At 42.7% G+C, this 20,393-nt stretch overlaps 1 protein-coding gene across 1 annotated transcript in view; it reads right to left on the reverse strand.

Annotated features, from left to right (window-relative positions):
* SFXN5 (sideroflexin 5) overlaps positions 1 to 20,393 on the reverse strand; it is a 236,662-nt gene that overhangs the window by 180,677 nt on the left and 35,592 nt on the right. Inside the window, exons 2-3 of the mRNA XM_063457586.1 lie at positions 17,162 to 17,230; positions 805 to 882 (exon numbers count right to left, since the gene is read on the reverse strand). Of these exons, the coding sequence (XP_063313656.1) occupies positions 805 to 882; positions 17,162 to 17,230 (147 nt within the window). The remainder of the gene's footprint in view (positions 1 to 804; positions 883 to 17,161; positions 17,231 to 20,393) is intronic.

Here is a 20,393-nt window from a genome sequence, read left to right on the forward strand (position 1 = left end):
AGTAGATTAAAGGACTACTAGAGGTACGCCAAACACTATATCTCACTAATGAAGGCCCTGTAGTTTTATCCTTACAATGTAAATTGCAGTTTCGTAGAAAGTGCAATGTTTCCATTGCAGGGTTAACACGACTTTAAACATTGTCTTCCAGACTGCCATTAAGGGCGCTTCTCTGTTGAGAACCTAGTCAGCATTTGATTGGCTCAGTATGGAATGCCGCGCATGCACACTAGCCTCCCAATGTTTCCATACGAGGAAAAGTGGATTGGCTGAGATCATCAATAATGATGATCTCAGCCAAGGAAGCAGAGCAGCAGGACGGAGACTGGCGCAACGAGGGCTGGATGGTAAGCAAAACTCACCTTTCAAATGGTGGGAGGAACAAAACTATAGCGTTTGTATCCTTAAGGCTATAGTATGTTCCATTAAACCATTAAAAAAATGCTCCAATCACCATAACCACTGCAACACCCTGCAGCGGTTATTGCATTCCCACAATGTTACTGGGGATCTGCTGACACCCCTCCCCTCCTTCCCCCTCCACTATGGAGAAGAACTAAGAGCTCATGCTAGCTCTCCTGAGCAATACAGGGCCAACTCACTGGCTGAGAACATCAGCTGACCCGGTAGTGGTTATGGCGTTTGGAGTGTTCTTTAAGTTATATCTTTCATGTCACTTTTCTCTACTCTACATGTATTCATCTTAGCCTGTAATTAAAGCATAATTGGATCTACAAGTGGCCATCTTCCTATCATCATGCTGCGCAGTGTTTAGAGAACATACCCCTATATCAGTGCTCTTACCTCTTTGTTTGTGACTCCCGGTGGAAGGGTCCCATGCTTGTAATCTTCCAGCAGCTGGATAGCTTCTTGAAGGCGACTCTATTAATAAAGCAAACATATTTTTTTACTGCTCTGGCAAGTCTGCCAAGTGTAAGAGTGTAAATACCACACATGCACAGGTAAAAATAGATATAGGTAGAACTCCCAGCTAGTCCTTGCACTAGGGATTATGTAGCATATGATATATAAATATAACATATCCATGCAAGTAGAGATGAAATAACTAATATTCTAGATTCATTAGCTTTGAAACAATTGCAAAAGAATCCTTATTTTATGTTACTTATTAACATAGTAGGGACTTTCTAGCACCAGCACGAACATTTGGATTCCTATAGGAGTGCCTGACACAAATTATTTAACTAATATATTGTACTTCTGCTTACACGGACATCATGGGGAATTTGGCTAGGGGGTTCACCATTATCCAACGTGACCGTATTCTCATTCAGTTACTTTTATGTTCCACTGATGGCTGGAAATGCCCGCCCATCATAAATGGACAGTCCACTCCCCAAATACAAAATTAAAAAAAAATAATGTTCAGTAGATATACCCCAAGTGAAAACTTGCATGATTTAACTATGTGTTGTTGTTTTTTTTAATTGGGGGGGTACATCTAAAAACAACTTGCAAAAGCTGCAGTTCTCTTGTCTGCTGCCCTTGAAACTCCTCCTCTTCTAAATCCAGGGCGGTGTAACCAGGGCCGGCGCTACCATAAGGCGGCCCAGGCGGCCGCCTTAGGGCGCACCGGCCCTGGGGGCGCAAAATCAGGCTGACCGGAAGGAGGGAAGCGCACTGCGCTCCCCTCCAACCGACGACCTATTGTAGCGTGGCCGAGCGCCCGGTTCTGAGCACTCTCCCATGTGTGCTTCCTCTTCAGCTCCCTCGCATGGGAGAGTGCTCCATCGCGCCCGCCCGCCAGCCAGCCTGCCTACCCGCCCGCCAGCCAGCCTGCCTACCCGCCCGCCAGCCAGCCTGCCTACCCGCCCAGGAGCCCAGCAGCACCACTGGACACCAGGGAATCCCTTCAGCACTCCAAAAAGGTAAGGAGGCTGGGGGATTAAATAAAAAAAAAAAACATGTGTTAGTGTGAGTGTTAGTGTGTGTGTGTGTGTGTGTCTGCTAGTGAGCGTCAGTGAGTGTGTCTGCTAGTGAGCGTCAGTGAGTGTGTCTGCTAGTGAGCGTCAGTGTGTGTGTCTGCTAGTGAGCGTCAGTGAGTTTGTCTGCTAGTGAGCGTCAGTGAGTGTGTCTGCTAGTGAGCGTCAGTGAGTGTGTCTGCTAGTGAGCGTCAGTGAGTGTGTCTGCTAGTGAGCGTCAGTGAGTGTGTCTGCTAGTGAGCGTCAGTGAGTGTGTCTGCTAGTGAGCGTCAGTGAGTGTGTCTGCTAGTGAGCGTCAGTGAGTGTGTCTGCTAGTGAGCGTCAGTGAGTGTGTCTTATAGTGAGCGTCAGTGAGTGTGTCTGCTAGTGAGCGTCAGTGAGTGTGTCTGCTAGTGAGCGTCAGTGAGTGTGTCTGCTAGTGAGCGTCAGTGAGTGTGTCTGCTAGTGAGCGTCAGTGAGTGTGTCTGCTAGTGAGCGTCAGTGAGTGTGTCTGCTAGTGAGCGTCAGTGAGTGTGTCTGCTAGTGAGCGTCAGTGAGTGTGTCTGCTAGTGAGTGTCAGTGAGTGTGTCTGCTAGTGAGCGGCAGTGAGTGTGTCTGCTAGTGAGTGTCAGTGAGTGTGTCTGCTAGTGTCAGTGAGTGTGTCTGCTAGTGAGTGTGAGTGTGTGTGTCTGCTAGTGAGTGTCAGTGAGTGTGTCTGCTAGTGAGTGTCAGTGTGTGTGTCTGCTAGTGAGTGTCAGTGAGTGTGTCTGCTAGTGTCAGTGAGTGTGTCTGCTAGTGTCAGTGTGTGTCTGCTAGTGAGTGTCAGTGATTGTGTTACTGTGTGTCTCTTACTGAGTGTGTTTGTGTGTGTATTAGTGAGTCTGTTTGATGTCTGTTAGTGAGTGTGTGTTTGTCAGTGAGAGTGTATGTTTTGTAAGTGAGTGTGTATGTATGTCTGTCGCAGAGTGTGTCTGTCAGTAAATGTGTGTCCGTTAGCTGGTGTGTATGCATCTGTTCGTGAGAGTGTGTGTGTGTCTTCAGCACTTACCTTTCTCCCTTGGCGCTGTGGATTCCTCCGCCTCTCAGCTCCGAATGCTCTTGCCGCGCACGCATTCAAACCGCCCATAGGAAAGCATTACTCAATGCTTTCCTATGGACGTTCAGTGTTTTAGAATAGCGGAAGCTCCTCTAGTGGCTGTCAGTGAGACATCCACTAGAGGCTGGATTAACCCTCGGTGAAACATAGCAGTTTGTCTAAAACTGCTATGTTTTCAGCTGCAGGGTTAAAACTAGAGGGACCTGACACCCAGACCACTTCATTGAGCTGATGTGATCTGGGTGTCTGTAGTGGTCCTTTAAGTGTGTGTGCATCTGCATGCACTGGCGTACATACCGCGGTCGCAGGGGTCACAGCCCTGCAACCCCTGCGACCAGGTGCCCGCCGCCATGTGTTGCGGCCCCGGCCCACGCAAAGTAAGCGCGAGATGGGGGGCACGGATCAATTTGCGCACTGGGGCCCCATGGGTCATGTGTACGCCACTGCACCTACCCTGGTGTCTGCCGCAGGCTGTGTGGAGGGGGCGAGGATATGAATTACGTCATATCCCTGCTCCCTGTGTACCAGACAGCGCGGCTGGCGCCCTGTGATGGGGCTGGGCTGCAGGACAGGACTCCAAGGAGCCAGACAGCATGCATCCAGGGGACAAGATTGAACTGATGTAAGTATGTAATTGTGTATGTCTCTGTATGTATGTATGTATGTATGTATGTATGTTGGTCTCTGTATGCCTGTATGGCTTTGTATGTATGTTTCTGTATGCCTGTATGTCTCTGTATGCCTGTATGTCTGTACAAAATGTATGTGTCTGTATGTTTCTGTATGCCTGTATGTCTCTGTATGTACAAATGTATGTGTCCGTATGCCTGTATGTCTCTGTATGTACAAATGTATGTGTCTGTATGCCTGTATGTCTTTGTACGTATGTGTCTGTATGCCTGTATGTCTCTGTATACCTGTATATATGTATGTGTCTGTATGACGGTATGTCTCTGTATGCGTGTATGTCTTTGTATGCCTGTATGTCTCTGTATGTATGTATGTGTCTGTATGCCTGTATGTCTCTGTATGTATGTTTCTGTATGTCTATGTATGTATGTGTCTGTATGACGGTATGCCTCTGTATGTATGTCTTTATATGCCTGCATGTCTCTGTCTGTGTCTGTATGTCTCTGTATGATTATTTCTGTGTTTGTATGAACCTTATTTTAAACAAGGGTGGGGGGCACCAAAATGCATCTTCGCCTGTGTAACTAAAAATCCTAGCACCGGTCCTGGGTGTAACTATTTTAAATCTGGCTTTTTTGCTAAAAGAGAAAAAAAAATAGGACACACTCTTGACATATACAGGTTTTCAGCAAGCTAAAGTGCTTAGGGGTCTGGAGTGTCCCTCTACTACCGGCACTGACATGAGGATACACAGAGCAAGAATAACATACAGATGTCACCAGAGGTGATGTGCAATAGTATTCTATTTTAATGACTCGTATAATTTGCCAGCAGATCTATTTACATATTTGGGAAATTCTTAAGGACTTACTTTCTGAATAACTAGGTTCCAAAGTAGGTCTAATGTATGGGATCTAGAGCTCAGTGGGAATAATTAGGGGTTAATTATGTTCACTTCCAAGTTGTGCTTGTTTACCATAACTATTGTGCTGGTTTTGGTTTTTACATCATTTTCTTTCTATATCATATGTTTGTGTGTATCGAGAGTCATGGAGAAAATATTCAGTTGTTATGCATACTGTACTGTTACTTGTTACATGTTTACATAGTTACACAGCTGAGAAGAGATAGGAGGCCATCAAGTTCAGCCTTCCTCACATTTGTTTTTACTGTTGATGCAAAAATCCTTCTTGACCCCAGACTGGCAGTCAGATATCTCTATGGATCAAGAAACTTTCACAGTGGAAATCTACATCCAATACTTTGCACATTAACTTATTTTTAAAATGTTGGGCTTTGTATTGTATTTCCTAATGGAATTAGAACTTCAGCTACACCTTTTTGGCATGTTAAATTGACTCTTCAAACATAGAGATGGTTGTAATAGGGATAAAAGTGAGCAGAACTGAACAATGGTGGCAAGAAGCAGGGACATTAAAAGGGACAGGGCAAGAGTGAGCATGTTAGTGGATTAGTGAGAGGGGTAGACGTCTCCATGGGTCGTGATTTACAATACATTCACTGGATAATTTCACTCTAAAGCTGTGAAACCATTCAATGGTCGGCTGCACCCAACTGGAGCTTGCTAAGGAAGGGCTGGGAAGAAAAGTAAAGTCAAAGACAAGACACAAAAAGACTGATGATCTCAGCCAATCCAATGCTTTCCCAGAGTAAAACAATAAGATCGCACTCCAAAATGATGCAAAAGAACAAGTACTTTATTCCACTGATGCCTCAGTATGTGAAAAATAATTATCAGATAGGTAACTGGTACTTTAGTAACGTGGATATAATACAGATAACTCTCTACTGTTCAAAAAACAAAAAAATTAAAATATATAGATAAAAATGTAATCATAAATATATGCAAGTGCTATGACAAATGGGAAATGAGACACACGAAAGGACTAGAGGCATAGAGGCATAGAGGCATAGAGGGGATGGGGAGAAAAAGATATAGATAGGTTGGGGAAGGGGATAAAGATATACAAAATAGGCTGGGGGGAATAGGCAGAGGGGGTGAGGAAGGGGAGAAAGAGACAAAGATGGGCTGGAGGAGGGGAAGAGACACACAGTGAGGCTGTGAAAGAGGGAAAAAAAGACACAAATAGGGCTGGGGTAGAAAGAGACACAAAATGGGTTGGGGAAATACACTCAAAGGGCTGAGGGAGGAAAGAGACACACAAAGGGAAACAAATGGCGAGATATACTAAAGGGGAGTGTAAGAAAAAAGGGGATGAGATCCACTAAAGGTGGTAAGATATTCAAAAGAAAGGATAAGAAACAAAAAAAGGGGTAAGAAATTCAAGAGGGGGGTTAAGGGACACACAAAGGCATCTTTCCCTGTGTAGCCAAAAATCCTTGTTCACAGGAATTATTATAGGATGGCGGAATAGAAAACACATCCCTTTTTAAAAGGCAGTCCTAAAAAAACACCACTCCACAAGCATTTTATTTAGAATTTATTATTTTTTTCCATTTAATATTTGTATTTATTTATTTTTAAGGAAAGTGACCCAACCCAATTCCCAGTGTCTCCGTATTGCTGTGTCTACCTCACTGACCCTGAGAATCTGACACCTAGAAGTTGAGAATCAAATCCTTAAGGTTATAACCTGAGGGGATCCACAGATGACCACAAAGAAAATATTATGAAATACTGTTCCTGAATGGACCTTTACATGTAATCTAAGGACTGCTACACAAAAAAAGAATAAACCTAACGAAGATTGCTGCACTGTCACTGAACGTTTACAAATTCCTCTGTCTTTACCCATCACATCCGTGAACACTAGCTGCAATTCAGCCCCAATAGGAAGTGTATTACTGAGCTACAGTACAGCGAACATCCAGGATTTCAAGTAGCTGAAGCTGGAAGGACCAGCAGGGGGCATAGCAGTGATGTAAAATCAGGTCAAAGATGAAATTTGTGGCAAGCGTCATCTTTTGAGCCAGAACAGAGGGACAGTAGGAAAAAATCAGGACTATTTGGCATGATCTGGGACAGTTGACAGGTATTACTACTGTAAACACATTCAGTATCAAATGTGGAGGGTTAGTCATGCTAATCAAGCGAACATGGCTGTGTCCAAAAAGCAGGCATACCTAATGGTGACAGATCTCCTTTAACATGTAAAGCATACAAGAACGATGCATGGCTTTTAATATTTTTTCAGAAATGTGACTATTTTGCAAGCTGATATCAAAGTAAAAACACATGGCAAGAGCATAATGTTAATTTAGTTTGTGTAATGAAACAGCAGTCTGTATGACTAAAAACAAACCTCCTAACAGAGGAACAACCAGGGAGAGGATGCATTGCCACATTATCAGAAGCACCGGGAGACGTGCGCAGAGTTTCACAGTTCCTTGGCTTACGCTCAGTAAAACACTAGACTGAGAGGCACTTTCTTGTCAGAGTTTCTCAACTTACCGAGAAATAATGCATATTGTATGTGGGAGGAGAAACAGCCTCTTGAATCAAATATTTTATATATTTATCTCAATTGAGATAATTATGCAATTATACATACACACATATATATTAAAAAATACATGTGTAGGCAAGTTATTTGGGCGTTTTATATCCATGCAGTTCTGCCTCCTTAATCTTGGGAAGAGCTGGGCATCATACATTACAAGTGTCCCTTTTTAGGAGGGACAGTCCCTCTTTTCTATGAGTTCCTTATTGTTGCTGTGTCTGACTGTAACAGAGCTCCACAGCAATAATATTCACAGTAATGAGTCTTTAAACTACAATAAATGTGTTTAGAAATCAATCTATGTAAACCATATACATTTTTCTTGTTCTACATTTTAGTCCATACATTGTTATGAGTGAGTCACCTAAAATTTCTCAGAACAGTCTAACTACTGGCCAGTCATACATTTAATTACTGTTACGATTGGTTTGTAACAATTGTCATCTTGTCCCCCACAAGGTCAACATGGGTGTTCCCTTGCATGGGGACTTGCATAAAAGGCCAGCTGAGGCTACCATTAAACGAGATGCTTTACCTCTTTATGAAGTCTTGGCTCATGTTTGGGGGATTGAATAACTACACCCTGGGGATGGCTATGATCACTATAGTCCCCTGAGTATAATCACTAGCGCTTCTAAGAGCTGTTCCTGCTACGCTCTCTAGAGTAGGAGAGGTCTGCCCACTGGGAGCTGGATCCTGGTGTTGGGTCCAGGGTGGGTGGCGGACAGCGAAACCCCAACCAAGCTGCACACTTGCCCATGTTTCCTGCTTCCAACACATGAAATTCAAGAACTGACTGTTCACTTGCTGCCTAATATATCCCACCCCTTGACAGGTGCCATTATAACGATATAATCAATGTTATTCACTTCACCTGTCAGTGGTTGTAATGTTGTGGCTGGTCAATGTACATTACTATATGATAGCATAGTTAAGAAATTAAAGGCTTAATATTTCTGTTTCTTCCTATATCCTATAAGAACACTATGGGGGATAGGGAAAAAACCCTATGGGGAGGGGGGGAAAGAACACCATGGGACAGGGGAGGGAGGGAAACGGGAAATAACACTATGGGATGGGGGGGGTAGAACACTAAAAAAGAGGGAGGGGAGAGGAACACTAGGGGGGAGAGAGGAACATTAAGGGGGGCACTAAGGTACAGGGGAGGGAAGAAAAAGGAACACTGGGGTAGGGGGGGCCACTAAAAGAGAAGGGAGAGGAACATTGAAGGGAATGCGGGGCACTAAGAGACAGGTAAGGGGAAGAAGAGGAAAACTAATGGACATGGAGGGAAGGAGAGAGGAACACTAAGGGACATGGAGGGGAGAGTGGCGGGGAGAGTGGCACACAGATGGGCCTGGTGAGGAGAAAGTTCACAAAGAGGCTGGGGATTAAAGCGACACACGAAATGGCCTGGGGGTAGAAATACAAAGGGGCTGGGGGTGAAAGAGACACAGAGGGGCTGGAGAAGAGGAAAAAGAGACACAGAGGGGCTGGGGGGAGATAGACAGGCTGGTGGTAAAAGAGAACCACACAAAGGAGCTGGTAATAGTAAAAGATACAAAGGGACTGGGAGAGAGTGAGACAAACAAAGGGTCTGGGGGGTAGTAAGACACAGACAAGTGAGGTGTAAGACACACAATGGGGAAAAAATAGGTGATAAGACACACTAAAGGGGGTAAGACATTTTAAAAAGGGGATAAGAAACAAAAGGCAGGTTAAGAGGTACACAGGTAAAGATGCTTTTGGGTGGGGGGGGGGCGCCAAAATCATCTTCACTTGTGTGCCTAAAAATCCTTGCACCGGCCCTGGTCGCAGTCAGTCAATAAAATATATTACTAACAGTAAAAGACATGATGGTTTCATTTTCTGAAAGAGGTAAAGTAAAACTTTTAAAGCAGGTTTTAGAATTGAAATATGTTTAGACATAGTTTTTGTGTGATGTTTAGAGGGGATTTAGCCCTTCCCTTGTTTTTCAAGACTTTTTTTGTTCTCCCCTTGTCAATAGTTACTATAACAACCCTGGCCGGATAAGAGGGATGGGGATAAAATGCCAGGGCAGGCGTTTGTATGCAGAGCAATAACCAGCCTGCATTTGCTTCAGCTGTGAATCAAATAAATTAGCCACAAGCCTGTTTCCACTTGTTAGGGATGTTGACATTACAGGTGATTTTATAAGACAAAATATCCCATCTTATTTAACAGGAATGTTTACAAAAAAACATCTTACAGGAGAAAGCAGAAGGAATAAAACAGGATTTTATGGCTAGATCAGTTACTTTATAACTTGTTCTATTGCATAATGTAAACATAGGTTATAGTAAGAAGGGCAAACTTATTGGAAGGATGATAAAACTACAAAGTACACCTACAATAAAATGTAAAAAAGTTGGGACAGGATAGTAAAGTGGACAATAGATTGTGTGCTTTTTAGAATGAGAAATGGACAATGTTCTCCTCGTAACATTGTGAGATATGAAACTGGAATGAGAGCTAAGTTTCCCATCCAGTGCTGCAGAAGTGTTCTATGATATTAGTGAATTTAACCCCTTAAGGACCAAACTTCTGGAATAAAAGGGAATCATGACATGTCACACATGTCATGTGTCCTTAAGGGGTTAATGATGCTCTTCTGCACTTCTTGGGGTATGCAAACAACCTGGCACAGCTGGATAGGGGTCCTACATTGAATCTGTTCTGCATTCTCAATGGTGGTTGGGATTTATGTGGATAAGTCTATTTGGGTATATATGATGTCACATCTAGGTTTCCATGCTAACCAAAGAAAGTAACTTTTGTGTTTTGGCTCAATCACTGAATCATCCACCTCGACAAAAAAAAAAAAGAAACAAGAAAATGAGGTAAAATTACCTCATGTTCTGAAGCACATGTCTTTGTGCGAAATGAAGTGGCTATGGTACCAGAAGGCCCCTGGCACTGGCTCACTTTTAAAAATTAAACTGTTCTCCAACAATTTAACCCCATGGTCTGTGTTCCATACCCTGATCTTCCTGTCCGTCTGTCCTTCCATTTGCTTAAGTTTTGGTAACCGGAAGGCTTAGGTAGCGGCGCCACTGATTTGGTGAAAGTAGTAAAAGCAGTCAGTGACAGGCCACTCATAAAACTGGCTGGAAAATAAATGTACCATGTTTCAAGTTGTGTTTTTTATTGGGAGTCACTGATTGGCTGAGCGTATCAGCTGACCGCTCTCAGGCAGTCATCGGTGCCACTGCCTAATTCTGCCTGAGCCTTCCGGTTTTTAGAATTTGAGCAAACAGAACAGTTTAACCCCTAGAGATGAGCCAGTGCCAATGGCCTTGCTGGCACCATAACAATTTAATTTTGATGAAATTGTTATGGTGCCTAGAGTGTTTCTTTAGTGGTAAAAGGAATATACTAAAACACTGATTGGTAGCTCGTTTTCATAATATTTATGACTTGGATATATTTATTGAGATACCTTTTTGTGCTCAAAAACTTTGGCACTTCAGATGTGAACTACGGCAGCAGAACATATCTGAAGCGCCAAAGGTTAGCCTTATTTAGAGAGAGTCTAAAAAAACTGCATCTGAACAAAGATCCTTGTCACAGGTATTGTGGAAATGGGCAACCAAATGACCCCCTCCCCCTCTAGCACTAATAGGTTACTTAGATCTATGAAAATGCCCTATCATTACCAAGCAAGGGTAGCCCTGCCTTGTTCTAGCTAATACACATTCTTTCCTTAGTGAAAGCAATACGCTTTGTATTCTCTTTGTGTTCAAAGGAGAGAAGGATTTATAGAAAACATGATCAAACACTTCATTAAAGTGTAGTTGTGATGTTTAGTGTATGCGCAAGATCAGTAGCCGGAAAGCTCGCACTTTTAGCATTGAATGGCTTTAATTATCAGCCACTTCTTCCAGCACAGAGCGGCAGACAAAGACATGTCCAGCTGGGCCTAACATTTCGCACTAACTGTCAATGAGAATAACAGAGCTGGTCCAAGGGACGATTAATGGAGAGAGGATTAGCCTTGAGGCGCCTTCTAAAATGAGGCACCCGCTTTTGGTAAAATTCCAAGGACAGGAATTCAGTGAATTCTGGGATAGTACATGGAATGGGAATTCTAGATTTTTAACCAACGGTTCAAACAGCCGTGGATCAAAACTGTTACTTTACAGATACTACGTAAGTGTAACTCCCTATATGCAGCTATAAGGAGTCAGAGATGAGCTGTAGATAGGATGGGATACATAAGCAAATGGATGTGGATATACTGAGAGGACACACATTCTACACTGTTTAAAGGAATAATGAAACCTAAAGTAAAATTGTGTTTATTCACTGAACAGGTATTTGAGATGAATTGAAAACAAAATTATAAAATTTAGGGTAAGAGAGTCAAGCTTTGACAGTCAAATGTGAGATTTTTTCCAAAATAGCAGTTTTTAAACATTATGTGTGTATGCACACAGACACACAATCTAACACTATGTCTCCAGGAAGCACAGCACTGCCATTTTTAAAGGGTTAGTCCAGGCACACTGTAGTAGTTATGATGACAGGAGTATCCTGGCAAAGTTATTGAACTTTCACATTTCCTTTTAGGGGACATCCCACATTAAGATTAACGTTTGCATCTTTGATAGAAAGAAGATTTAAATTCCACCCATGATGTATAAAAAAAAAACAGGTACAGATATAAATTCAGTGTTATTTACTACGCGCAGAATTGTAGCACAACGAAATACCAAAAGGCAAACCTTAGGCTAAAATTTGAAGAAGATTTTCAACTCCGCTTTAGTCACAACTTGACTATTTTAGACTTAAATTTTGACATTTGGATTTTATACGCTATAGTTTGGAGTTTAATGAATGACCCTGATAGTGTTATGTTCCCTGATCGATGAACACAGTCTGACAGCCAATCAGATGGAAACCTACATGCATATCGCACGTGGCTCAGCCAATCAGTAACATGGATCACACTATGATTACAGTATAGTTATGCATAAGAAACACATGCATATCAGGGTATCAGTACCCTTTGCGTTTAGTAAATAAGCGGAAGTTTTAAATAATTCCATAAGAGACTTGAGTTTTCCAGCACGGTCTCCTGATCAGATCTGATCTGCTAAAAATATGGAGCTGGTCTCTGAAGTGTGTCTTTAGTAAGATCATTTTTCTTGCTAGACGGATGTCTTAAATAACTGATGGGACCTGCAAGTCCACACTGTACTTCATATTACATAGAAAAAAAACGGATTAAAAAATGTCCAATTAAAATATATTTACAAAACATAAATAAATATGGAGCTGCCTTGGGACACCTTTGGAATTCTTATACAGAAAATAGTAATTCGAAAACATTATTTCATCTATTGTTCTCTTCTATCCTGTGCAGTGTAAGGAATCCACAGAATGGTATAAGCACAGACTTGGGCACTCAAAGAGTTAAAGATAGATCTTGCTCATTAAAGAGACGAAAACTGATTATGTTCCTCCTGTAGAATTGATATCACTTTGCACCCAAGAAAGGTGTTCTTTTATTTTTTTCCCTCTACATGTCTATTTAGTATTGATTAAACATGTTAAGATGTACAGAGAGAGGGAATCCAGGGTGTATCGGTGGAAGGTTAGTCCACAACACATAATCACGGTCAGGCATGCTGAACAAATCACCCATTTTATAATTAGCTTTCTCAGGTGGGACAGAGGACGCAGTCCGGTCCCACGGGATCACTGATAGGTTTGTCAAAGATATATCAGAGGGCTAAGGCTTGGGAAATACACTGACAGATAACGCAGAGAGCACCAATGACTCACCCAATTCCGAGTCCTCCACATGCTCAGGAAATTAAGGCCAAATGGCAGAAGAAGCACTAATATACCTAACATGGGACTCGATTTAGGATTTTTGGATCACAATCTGATTTATCTACAGAAGTCACCATTAAAGTCTGTGGGCAATTTTGCAGATAAATCACTTAGAAAGATGTTTTTTTTTTCCCTAACACATTGTGTTAATTTGAAAAGCATAGCCAAAAATATTAAATCGAAGCCTTGTGACCTAAAATTCCAACTTTATTAAACAAGTAACTAGCAACACATTTACTGCATGAAATGTCACAAGGGCAGTCGATTAGTAACTATTACATTTCCAAAGAAGAGAAGGAGTTGTTTTTAGGTGATCAATAATTACTAGTATGGGATATTGGATTCGAACGGAACAAATGTGACGAAAAATGACCAAAATGGCATCCCATGATTTAAAGAGTTAAAAATAGGACATGAGGCTTATTACGACATAGATCCTGCACTAACGACGCTTAATAAGCACAAACACAGTGTGCCTGACTTCCTAATAAAATACTTTCCATTAAATTAGAAGCGTGTTGGCCTGTCCTGATGCAATGTCTTTTTCCCACCTTTTCGCTGAGGTATTGAGCTGCGTCCCGCTTGCTTTAATAAAAAGTTTCCAGCTGCGCATTAACAGTCTGTCTAAGTCAATTTCGCATTGAATAAATTAGCCCCGTTAAAAATATCTGCTGCGCCCACTCGGTTTCCCTGATGGAGCTTAATTAAACTGCAATTAAAACCATAATTCCAATGATTTTGCCCTCGCACATTTTCGGATATAAGCATGCCTCTTGCTGGGAGTCAGAAGTTTAATCTATAGAGAGCGGCTGCAGAGGGAGTTGCAGGAACTCATGTCAGTGAAAGCGATTCTGTGCTGGGAGAGCAGTAAAATTAACCAGTCTTGTTATTGCATGAGAATTAACAAGAATCCAAATACGGAGCATGTTCTGGTCTTAATTTACAGATTAATTTACTTGTTTCCAGAATGAACATCATATCTCATGAACTGAATTATACCTGGAAGTGAGAAAAACTGAGCTATTTACTATCAGGACCTGTGGGCTGACATCCTGGCAGAACCCATCATTTCCAGCATATGAATTCCAGGTACAGGGGCAGAGTTTGAGTGATGCCGTAGAAAAAGAAGTGGTAAAAGTAAAGACATCTTTATAAGGTTTATAGTATTATGTTGCAGAATGCACAGCTGAGGTCCATAAGACCCCGGTTATAGAGAGGGGGAGAGAAACCCACAAAGATGCAGATGGAGGGGGACTAGAAAATGACCAGCGAATCTGTAATGAAGAAATAAATCCAGCAGGGCTTAGCAATCAGCACCTGGAGGTGGCCAATATGACGGAGCATTTTATATCTGATCTATTGTTAGAATAGCACGGATTAGATTGGACACATTCACACATCATGGTTTTGTTATTTTTTTGTGGGGTTTTTTAGTAAACAGTGACTTGTAAATTATATGATCCGAATTTTGAAAATAAAGCTAAAATATGTGACTATAGTCGAGATGGATATATTTTTTTAAAGCGGCACTGTCACGCTGAACTTACCTTTCCTCAATCTCTTCCTCTTCTCCCCCTCTCTCAGGATCTGTTATTCTTTTCTTCCTGTCTTCTTTAGTTTTCTTTAAAATCATAAGACAAAAAACTCTGATTCTATTCATTGCCGCGGCTGCATCTTGCAGCCGCTTAGTAGATAACTCCCTAATTCCCACGGTATTAGGGAGCTATCTACTAAAAGGCTGAAAGACCTAATTTACTAATACTAAGTAAAGATTACTTAGTATTAGTAAATAATATGCCCCTACTCGCTATACCGCGAGTAGGGGCATGTCTAGTAAGCAGTGTAAAAAAACATAAAAAAACAAAAAACCCAATAACCTCCCCCCCCCCCCCCTTGCGCGGCTGGTGGGGGGCCCCCTAAATAACAATAAGGGGGGGGACACCTACTGTCCTCTCCCTCTGAGCGGCGGGTGGGGGCCCTAAATAAACATAGGGGGCACGGACCTACTGTCCTCCCCCCCGGCCCCCACCCCTGAACGGTGGGTGGGGGCCCTAGATAAGAATGGTGGGGGGACCTACCGTCCTTCCCCCCCGACCCCCACCTCTGAGCGGTGGGTGGGGGCCCTAAAAAAACAATAAGGGGGGGGACCTACTGTCCTCCCCCCCCCAGCCCCCACCCCTGAGCGGTGGGTGGGGGCCCTAAATAAAAAGGGGGGGGGACCTACTGTCCTCCCCCCGGCCCCCACCCCTGAGCAGTGGGTGGGGGCCCTAGATAGGAATGGTGGGGGGGACCTACTGTCCCCCCCGGCCCCCACCCCAGAGCGGCGGGTGGGGGCCCTAAATGAAAATCCCCCCCCCCAATCAAGGTGACTAGGGGTCCCAAGCCCCTAGTCACCTCCCCCCTCCCCCCCCCCCCCCCCCACACAAAACAAACTATCCCCTACCTACCCCCCTCACCCTAAAAATAGTGAGGGGGGAATAAAATAACTAACCTGTAAAAAAAAATTAAACTTACCATTTGACGTCTTCTTTTTATTCATTTTTCAGCCCCAAAAAAGGCCAAATAAAAAGCCATCATACCCGTCGAACTTCAAATAAAATAAAAAAACCCAAGCGCAAAAAAATAATCCATCTTCACCCATGGAGGGCTCCGCGCAGACTGAGCTACGCAGGGCGGGGGAAGGCTTATAAAGCCTTGCCCCGCCCTGCAATTAGGCTAAGAACACTCTGAATGGTGGGTTTAAGCCAATCAGAGTGCTCTTTGTCATTTTACACAGCGTGGGAAAGTTCTTTGGAATTTTCCCACGCTGTGTAAAATGACACAGAGCACTGTGATTGGATGGCTTGAAATCCATCCAATCACAGTGCTCTGTGTCATTTTACACAGCGTGGGAAAGTTCCAAAGAACTTTCCCACGCTGTGTAAAATGACAAAGAGCACTCTGATTGGCTTAAACCCACCAATCAGAGGTCCCCCCCCCACCATTCTTATCTAGGGCCCCCACCCGCCGCTCAGGGGTGGGGGCCAGGGGGGGGATAGTAGGTCCGTGCCCCCTATCTTTATTTAGGGCCCCCACCCGCCGCTCAGGGGGAGAGGACAGTAGGTGTCCCCCCCCCTTATTGTTATTTAGGGGGCCCCCCACCAGCCGCACAAGGGGGGGGGGGGAGGTTATTGGGTTTTTTGTCTTTTTATGCTTTTTTACACTGCTTACTAGACATGCCCCTACTCGCGGTATAGCGAGTAGGGGCATATTATTTACTAATACTAAGTAATCTTTACTTAGTATTAGTAAATTAGGTCTTTCAGCCTTTTAGTAGATAGCTCCCTAATACCGTGGGGAGTAATTTATGTAAAATTGTAATTTATGTAAAAAAATTTAAACAGTGAGCAGCCACCGGATGCTCACTGTTTAGTAGACATGCCCCTACTCGCGGTATAGCGAGTAGGGGCATTCGGGAGATTTTAATCTCCCTTGTGCTATTATGGGGGTCATATTGACCCCCATAGAGTGAGGGGGGGACATGGGGGGCTTATGAAGTGGCGGGGAGCACTGCTCCCTGCCGCTTCTATCTTTACATATTACAAGGAGGGAGCTGCAAGCCGGTAGCTCCCTCCTTGTAATAAACCGAACGAACAAACGAACACTGATACTCAGTGTTAGCTTGTTCGTCTGATTTTTTCTATTCATTCATTCGTCTGTCTGACTAATGAATGAATAGATTAAATTCCCGTTCGCATGTCCAGGTGTTTCACTGGGCATGTGCGGGAATCTCAGTGCTATCTAGTGTGGGCAGATGACATGTCCCACAGGGACTTCACCTACCCACACAAAGATGGCGGCGCCCTGAATATAGAGCGGGGCAGAAGATACAGATTAAAAAATAGGTAATCTGGGGGGCTTAGGGGTATTTGGGGGTGACTAGTGGGTCAATTGGATGTAGTGGAGGCGGGAGGGGGGATAAAAAAAAAACGGGATTCGGCATGACAGTGCCGCTTTAATTAGCTGTTTCCTGGTTTTCATTTGAGCACAAATCGCTGTTTAGAGAATAAACCCTATCAAATAATGCCTCTGTGTGTTGTTGTGTTGTTTATGTGCTTTACAGAACCTTACACAACACTGTGACATTACCCAACAAAACAGAAAAGGAAAAAAAAGCAAAGAGAAGCCTTTACCTCAGATACAAAAAGGGTGCGAGGGTCAATAATATCCAGGAAGTGGCGAAACCTGCCGTAAAACGTACTCTGAAAGAGAGAGAATGCAGTTAGTGCACAGTAGATCCTGGAGCAAATTAACATACATACTGGGCTGCAGCCTGTCAGCTTGAATTCCCAAACACTTAGGGGTATATCATACTGCACGCTATAAATAATTACAATATACGAGGCACTAGCACAATATATTTGTACATTCCCTCTAATAAACTACATATTAACATATATTGAAAGAAAGGGCTGGGAATGAGACTTTCTGCATTATTAATATAATAAGGGGATGGGTCATATATGGAATGTGGTTTCCATGGTGACTGCCCCACTTTTAGTACTTTAAACCATTTTTTTTCAACAGAGCACTTTGATAAATCTCCAACAACATGTAGATTTTTTAAATGTAATCTTCTTGGTGCAAGATTTCCTAAATAGTCACTGGCAGGAGATATCCTTTTGCTTATAAACAAAAAGGTTAACATGGATATCTTATTAAGTCCATATAAATCGACGCCCCAAGGAAAGCGTGTATTTATTCAGCTTAAGACCTTATAATGAAAGTAATACATTGTCTGTATTCTGCTAATTAGCAGCATACATATATGGGGAAAAAAACAGGTGTGTTCAGAAGTATATAGTTCAAGTCCAAAGCCAGAGGTGAGTTGCACATACTTTATGAGATAATTAAAACGAGCAGTAATACACCGTCAATGATTAGCAGCATCAGAAACGTGCTTATTAAAAACGTTCCCATTGTATAACTCATATAGACCATAAAGAACATTTTAAATACCCCCAAACCAACAATGATAATGTCATTCATTTCTCAGGTTTTGTCTCTTTCAGATTTTTGTTGGGGTGCATACATTCTACATTGCAGCTTATTTTATTGGTTATGGTGTTATGAGACTATCAGGGTTATTTACTTAAGTAAGAATTTTCAAGTTTAGGTTAAAATAGCCGAGCTGGAAAAATTCTCTAAAGCAGCTATGCTATAAGTTTGGCTACTCTGGCCTTAAATTTGAAATTCATTTTAAATTCTCACTTTAGGACATAACCCTGTAAAAGTGCAATCTGTCGAATTTTTGTCAAACCGTTTTCAAGCAGCATGACAAAGAAATGAAGGATATATTTCAGCACCCAGAGCCTCCCCCCTGCTGGAGTTGTGATTCGTACACACTACCACATATTTCATGCTCCCTTGGTACAGGGAGAACTGTGAGCATTTAGCTATAAAAGGATTCAATCCCGCCAAAACTCTGGAACCCTTACTGTACGGCCAAAATATTTTGGGGTCAACTAAGTGACACAGTGTTTGAATTGGAAGGCAGACATAATTGCACCAAGGTAGGATACTGTGCATCTAGAAATAGTACCTACTGAGGTGCACAGAGGAGATAGAATTGTTATTTTATCATTAGAACCAGGTCATAGGTAATATGGCGTTACAGCGCCCACTGAGACTGAGCCAGGAATTAAAGGGATACTATAGTCACTAGAACAACTACAGCTTATTGCATTCTTTTCAGAGAAAACGCAGTGTTTACATTACAGTCTAGTGATACCTCCACTAGCAACTCCTCAGATGGCTACTAAAGGGGGTTCCTAGGGCAGTGCTGCACACTGTGCAGTACTGATATTCAGTGTCTCCACCCTCTGTATGCAGACACTGAACTTTCCTCATAGAGATTCATTGATTCAATTCATGTCTTTGAGGAGATGCTGATTGGCCAGGGCTGTGTTTGACTTGTGTTGGCTGTGCCCCGATCTGCTTCCTTGACAGTCTCAACCAATCCTATGGGGAGCATTGTGATTGGCGCAGACCACCACTTCTGATGATGTCAGCAGACAGAGGCAGTTCAGGGTTGGAGCCAGCAGCTTCAGACTTGAATACAAGTAAGATTTTACTATATTTAGGGAGGCAAGAGGGGGGACAGGGTGGGCTAGAGAGAAGCCGGGCGCAGAGTTATTCATGGTTATGTCTAAATTATACAAAGATACATGGGTGAAGGTAACAGAAGCTGCAGAGCATCTGTACAAGTTAAGGGAAGCTGCAGCTTCGATCGTGATTTTGTTACCTCACGACTGTTATCTCCACCATGCACATGAGAGAGAGGGCATCGAGACCCTGAGGATTGTGCAAAAACATGAGATGGCATGCAACGGTTCCTATTTTGCAGGTTCCCTGGAAATAGGAACCTTTACAGATAAGGTAAGGACGGAAAGGGTAAATGGGAATACAGCTACTTAAAAATAAATAAATCTTAAAAATAACCATATAAACTCAGTGATCAATAAACTGCAAATTGCAGGTATGTGTGGGTGCATAAAGTGTCCTTTTATCATATAGAGCTCGCTAAAGGAAGGTTTCATTCTGGACACAGATACTAGAACCTCTGGCAGCAGTGCTGGGAGATCACTGGTTTCTTGATTTAATCACCGATGCCACTTCTGAACACTGAACATCTGCTGAACAATGCAAACTACTGGAAAATACAACTGTGTGACCTGATTACTGAACACAGCAATACCAAGGGTTAACTTCTCGGTTTTATCATACAGTCAATACTGGGAATTATGAAACCCACAGAGGACCTAGAAAGCTTTTCTGCATTGCAGGTCATTTGTAAGTAACAATACACAGGAAACCATTACAACAGTAAGAAATGTCAAAAATGTACCTGAATATTCTGGATCATCCAATGTGATCTGCTTAATTGTAAGAACACACATTTACCAAGAGAGCCTGACTGCAGCTAATAATGGACCAATCCCTAAGACATGGCAGCTCTCCGAACTGATATACATTGTACTCAAACAGATAGCACCACCAGATTGGCTCACTTATTGCATAGATCCAAACTGGCAGAAGGGTTTATTCAAAGAATCATGAACGGCATTACACTGAAATTTGAACTGCTAAGTTTATTTAAAAGATGAGAAACCACCCTGCTACGGCACGGGTCATAATGGGGAGCCAGATGCCATGTCCATCTGGTCCAAGAAAATCGAGGGGCGCACCGCCAAACGTTGATGAAATTGCTCGTCACACTTCCACCATAGGTACAACAAGTGTTCCAAATGGTGTCCTGGTAGCTGAACAATGCGGCAGACTAAATGGGCCGAATGGTTCTTATCTGGCTTCAGTCAAAGAAGTAGGCAAATGTTTATTTTAATATACGAATTAAAGGACTCTCCT

Source organism: Pelobates fuscus, chromosome 6 (assembly GCF_036172605.1).
Source record: "Pelobates fuscus isolate aPelFus1 chromosome 6, aPelFus1.pri, whole genome shotgun sequence".
Classification (NCBI taxonomy): domain Eukaryota; kingdom Metazoa; phylum Chordata; class Amphibia; order Anura; family Pelobatidae; genus Pelobates; species Pelobates fuscus.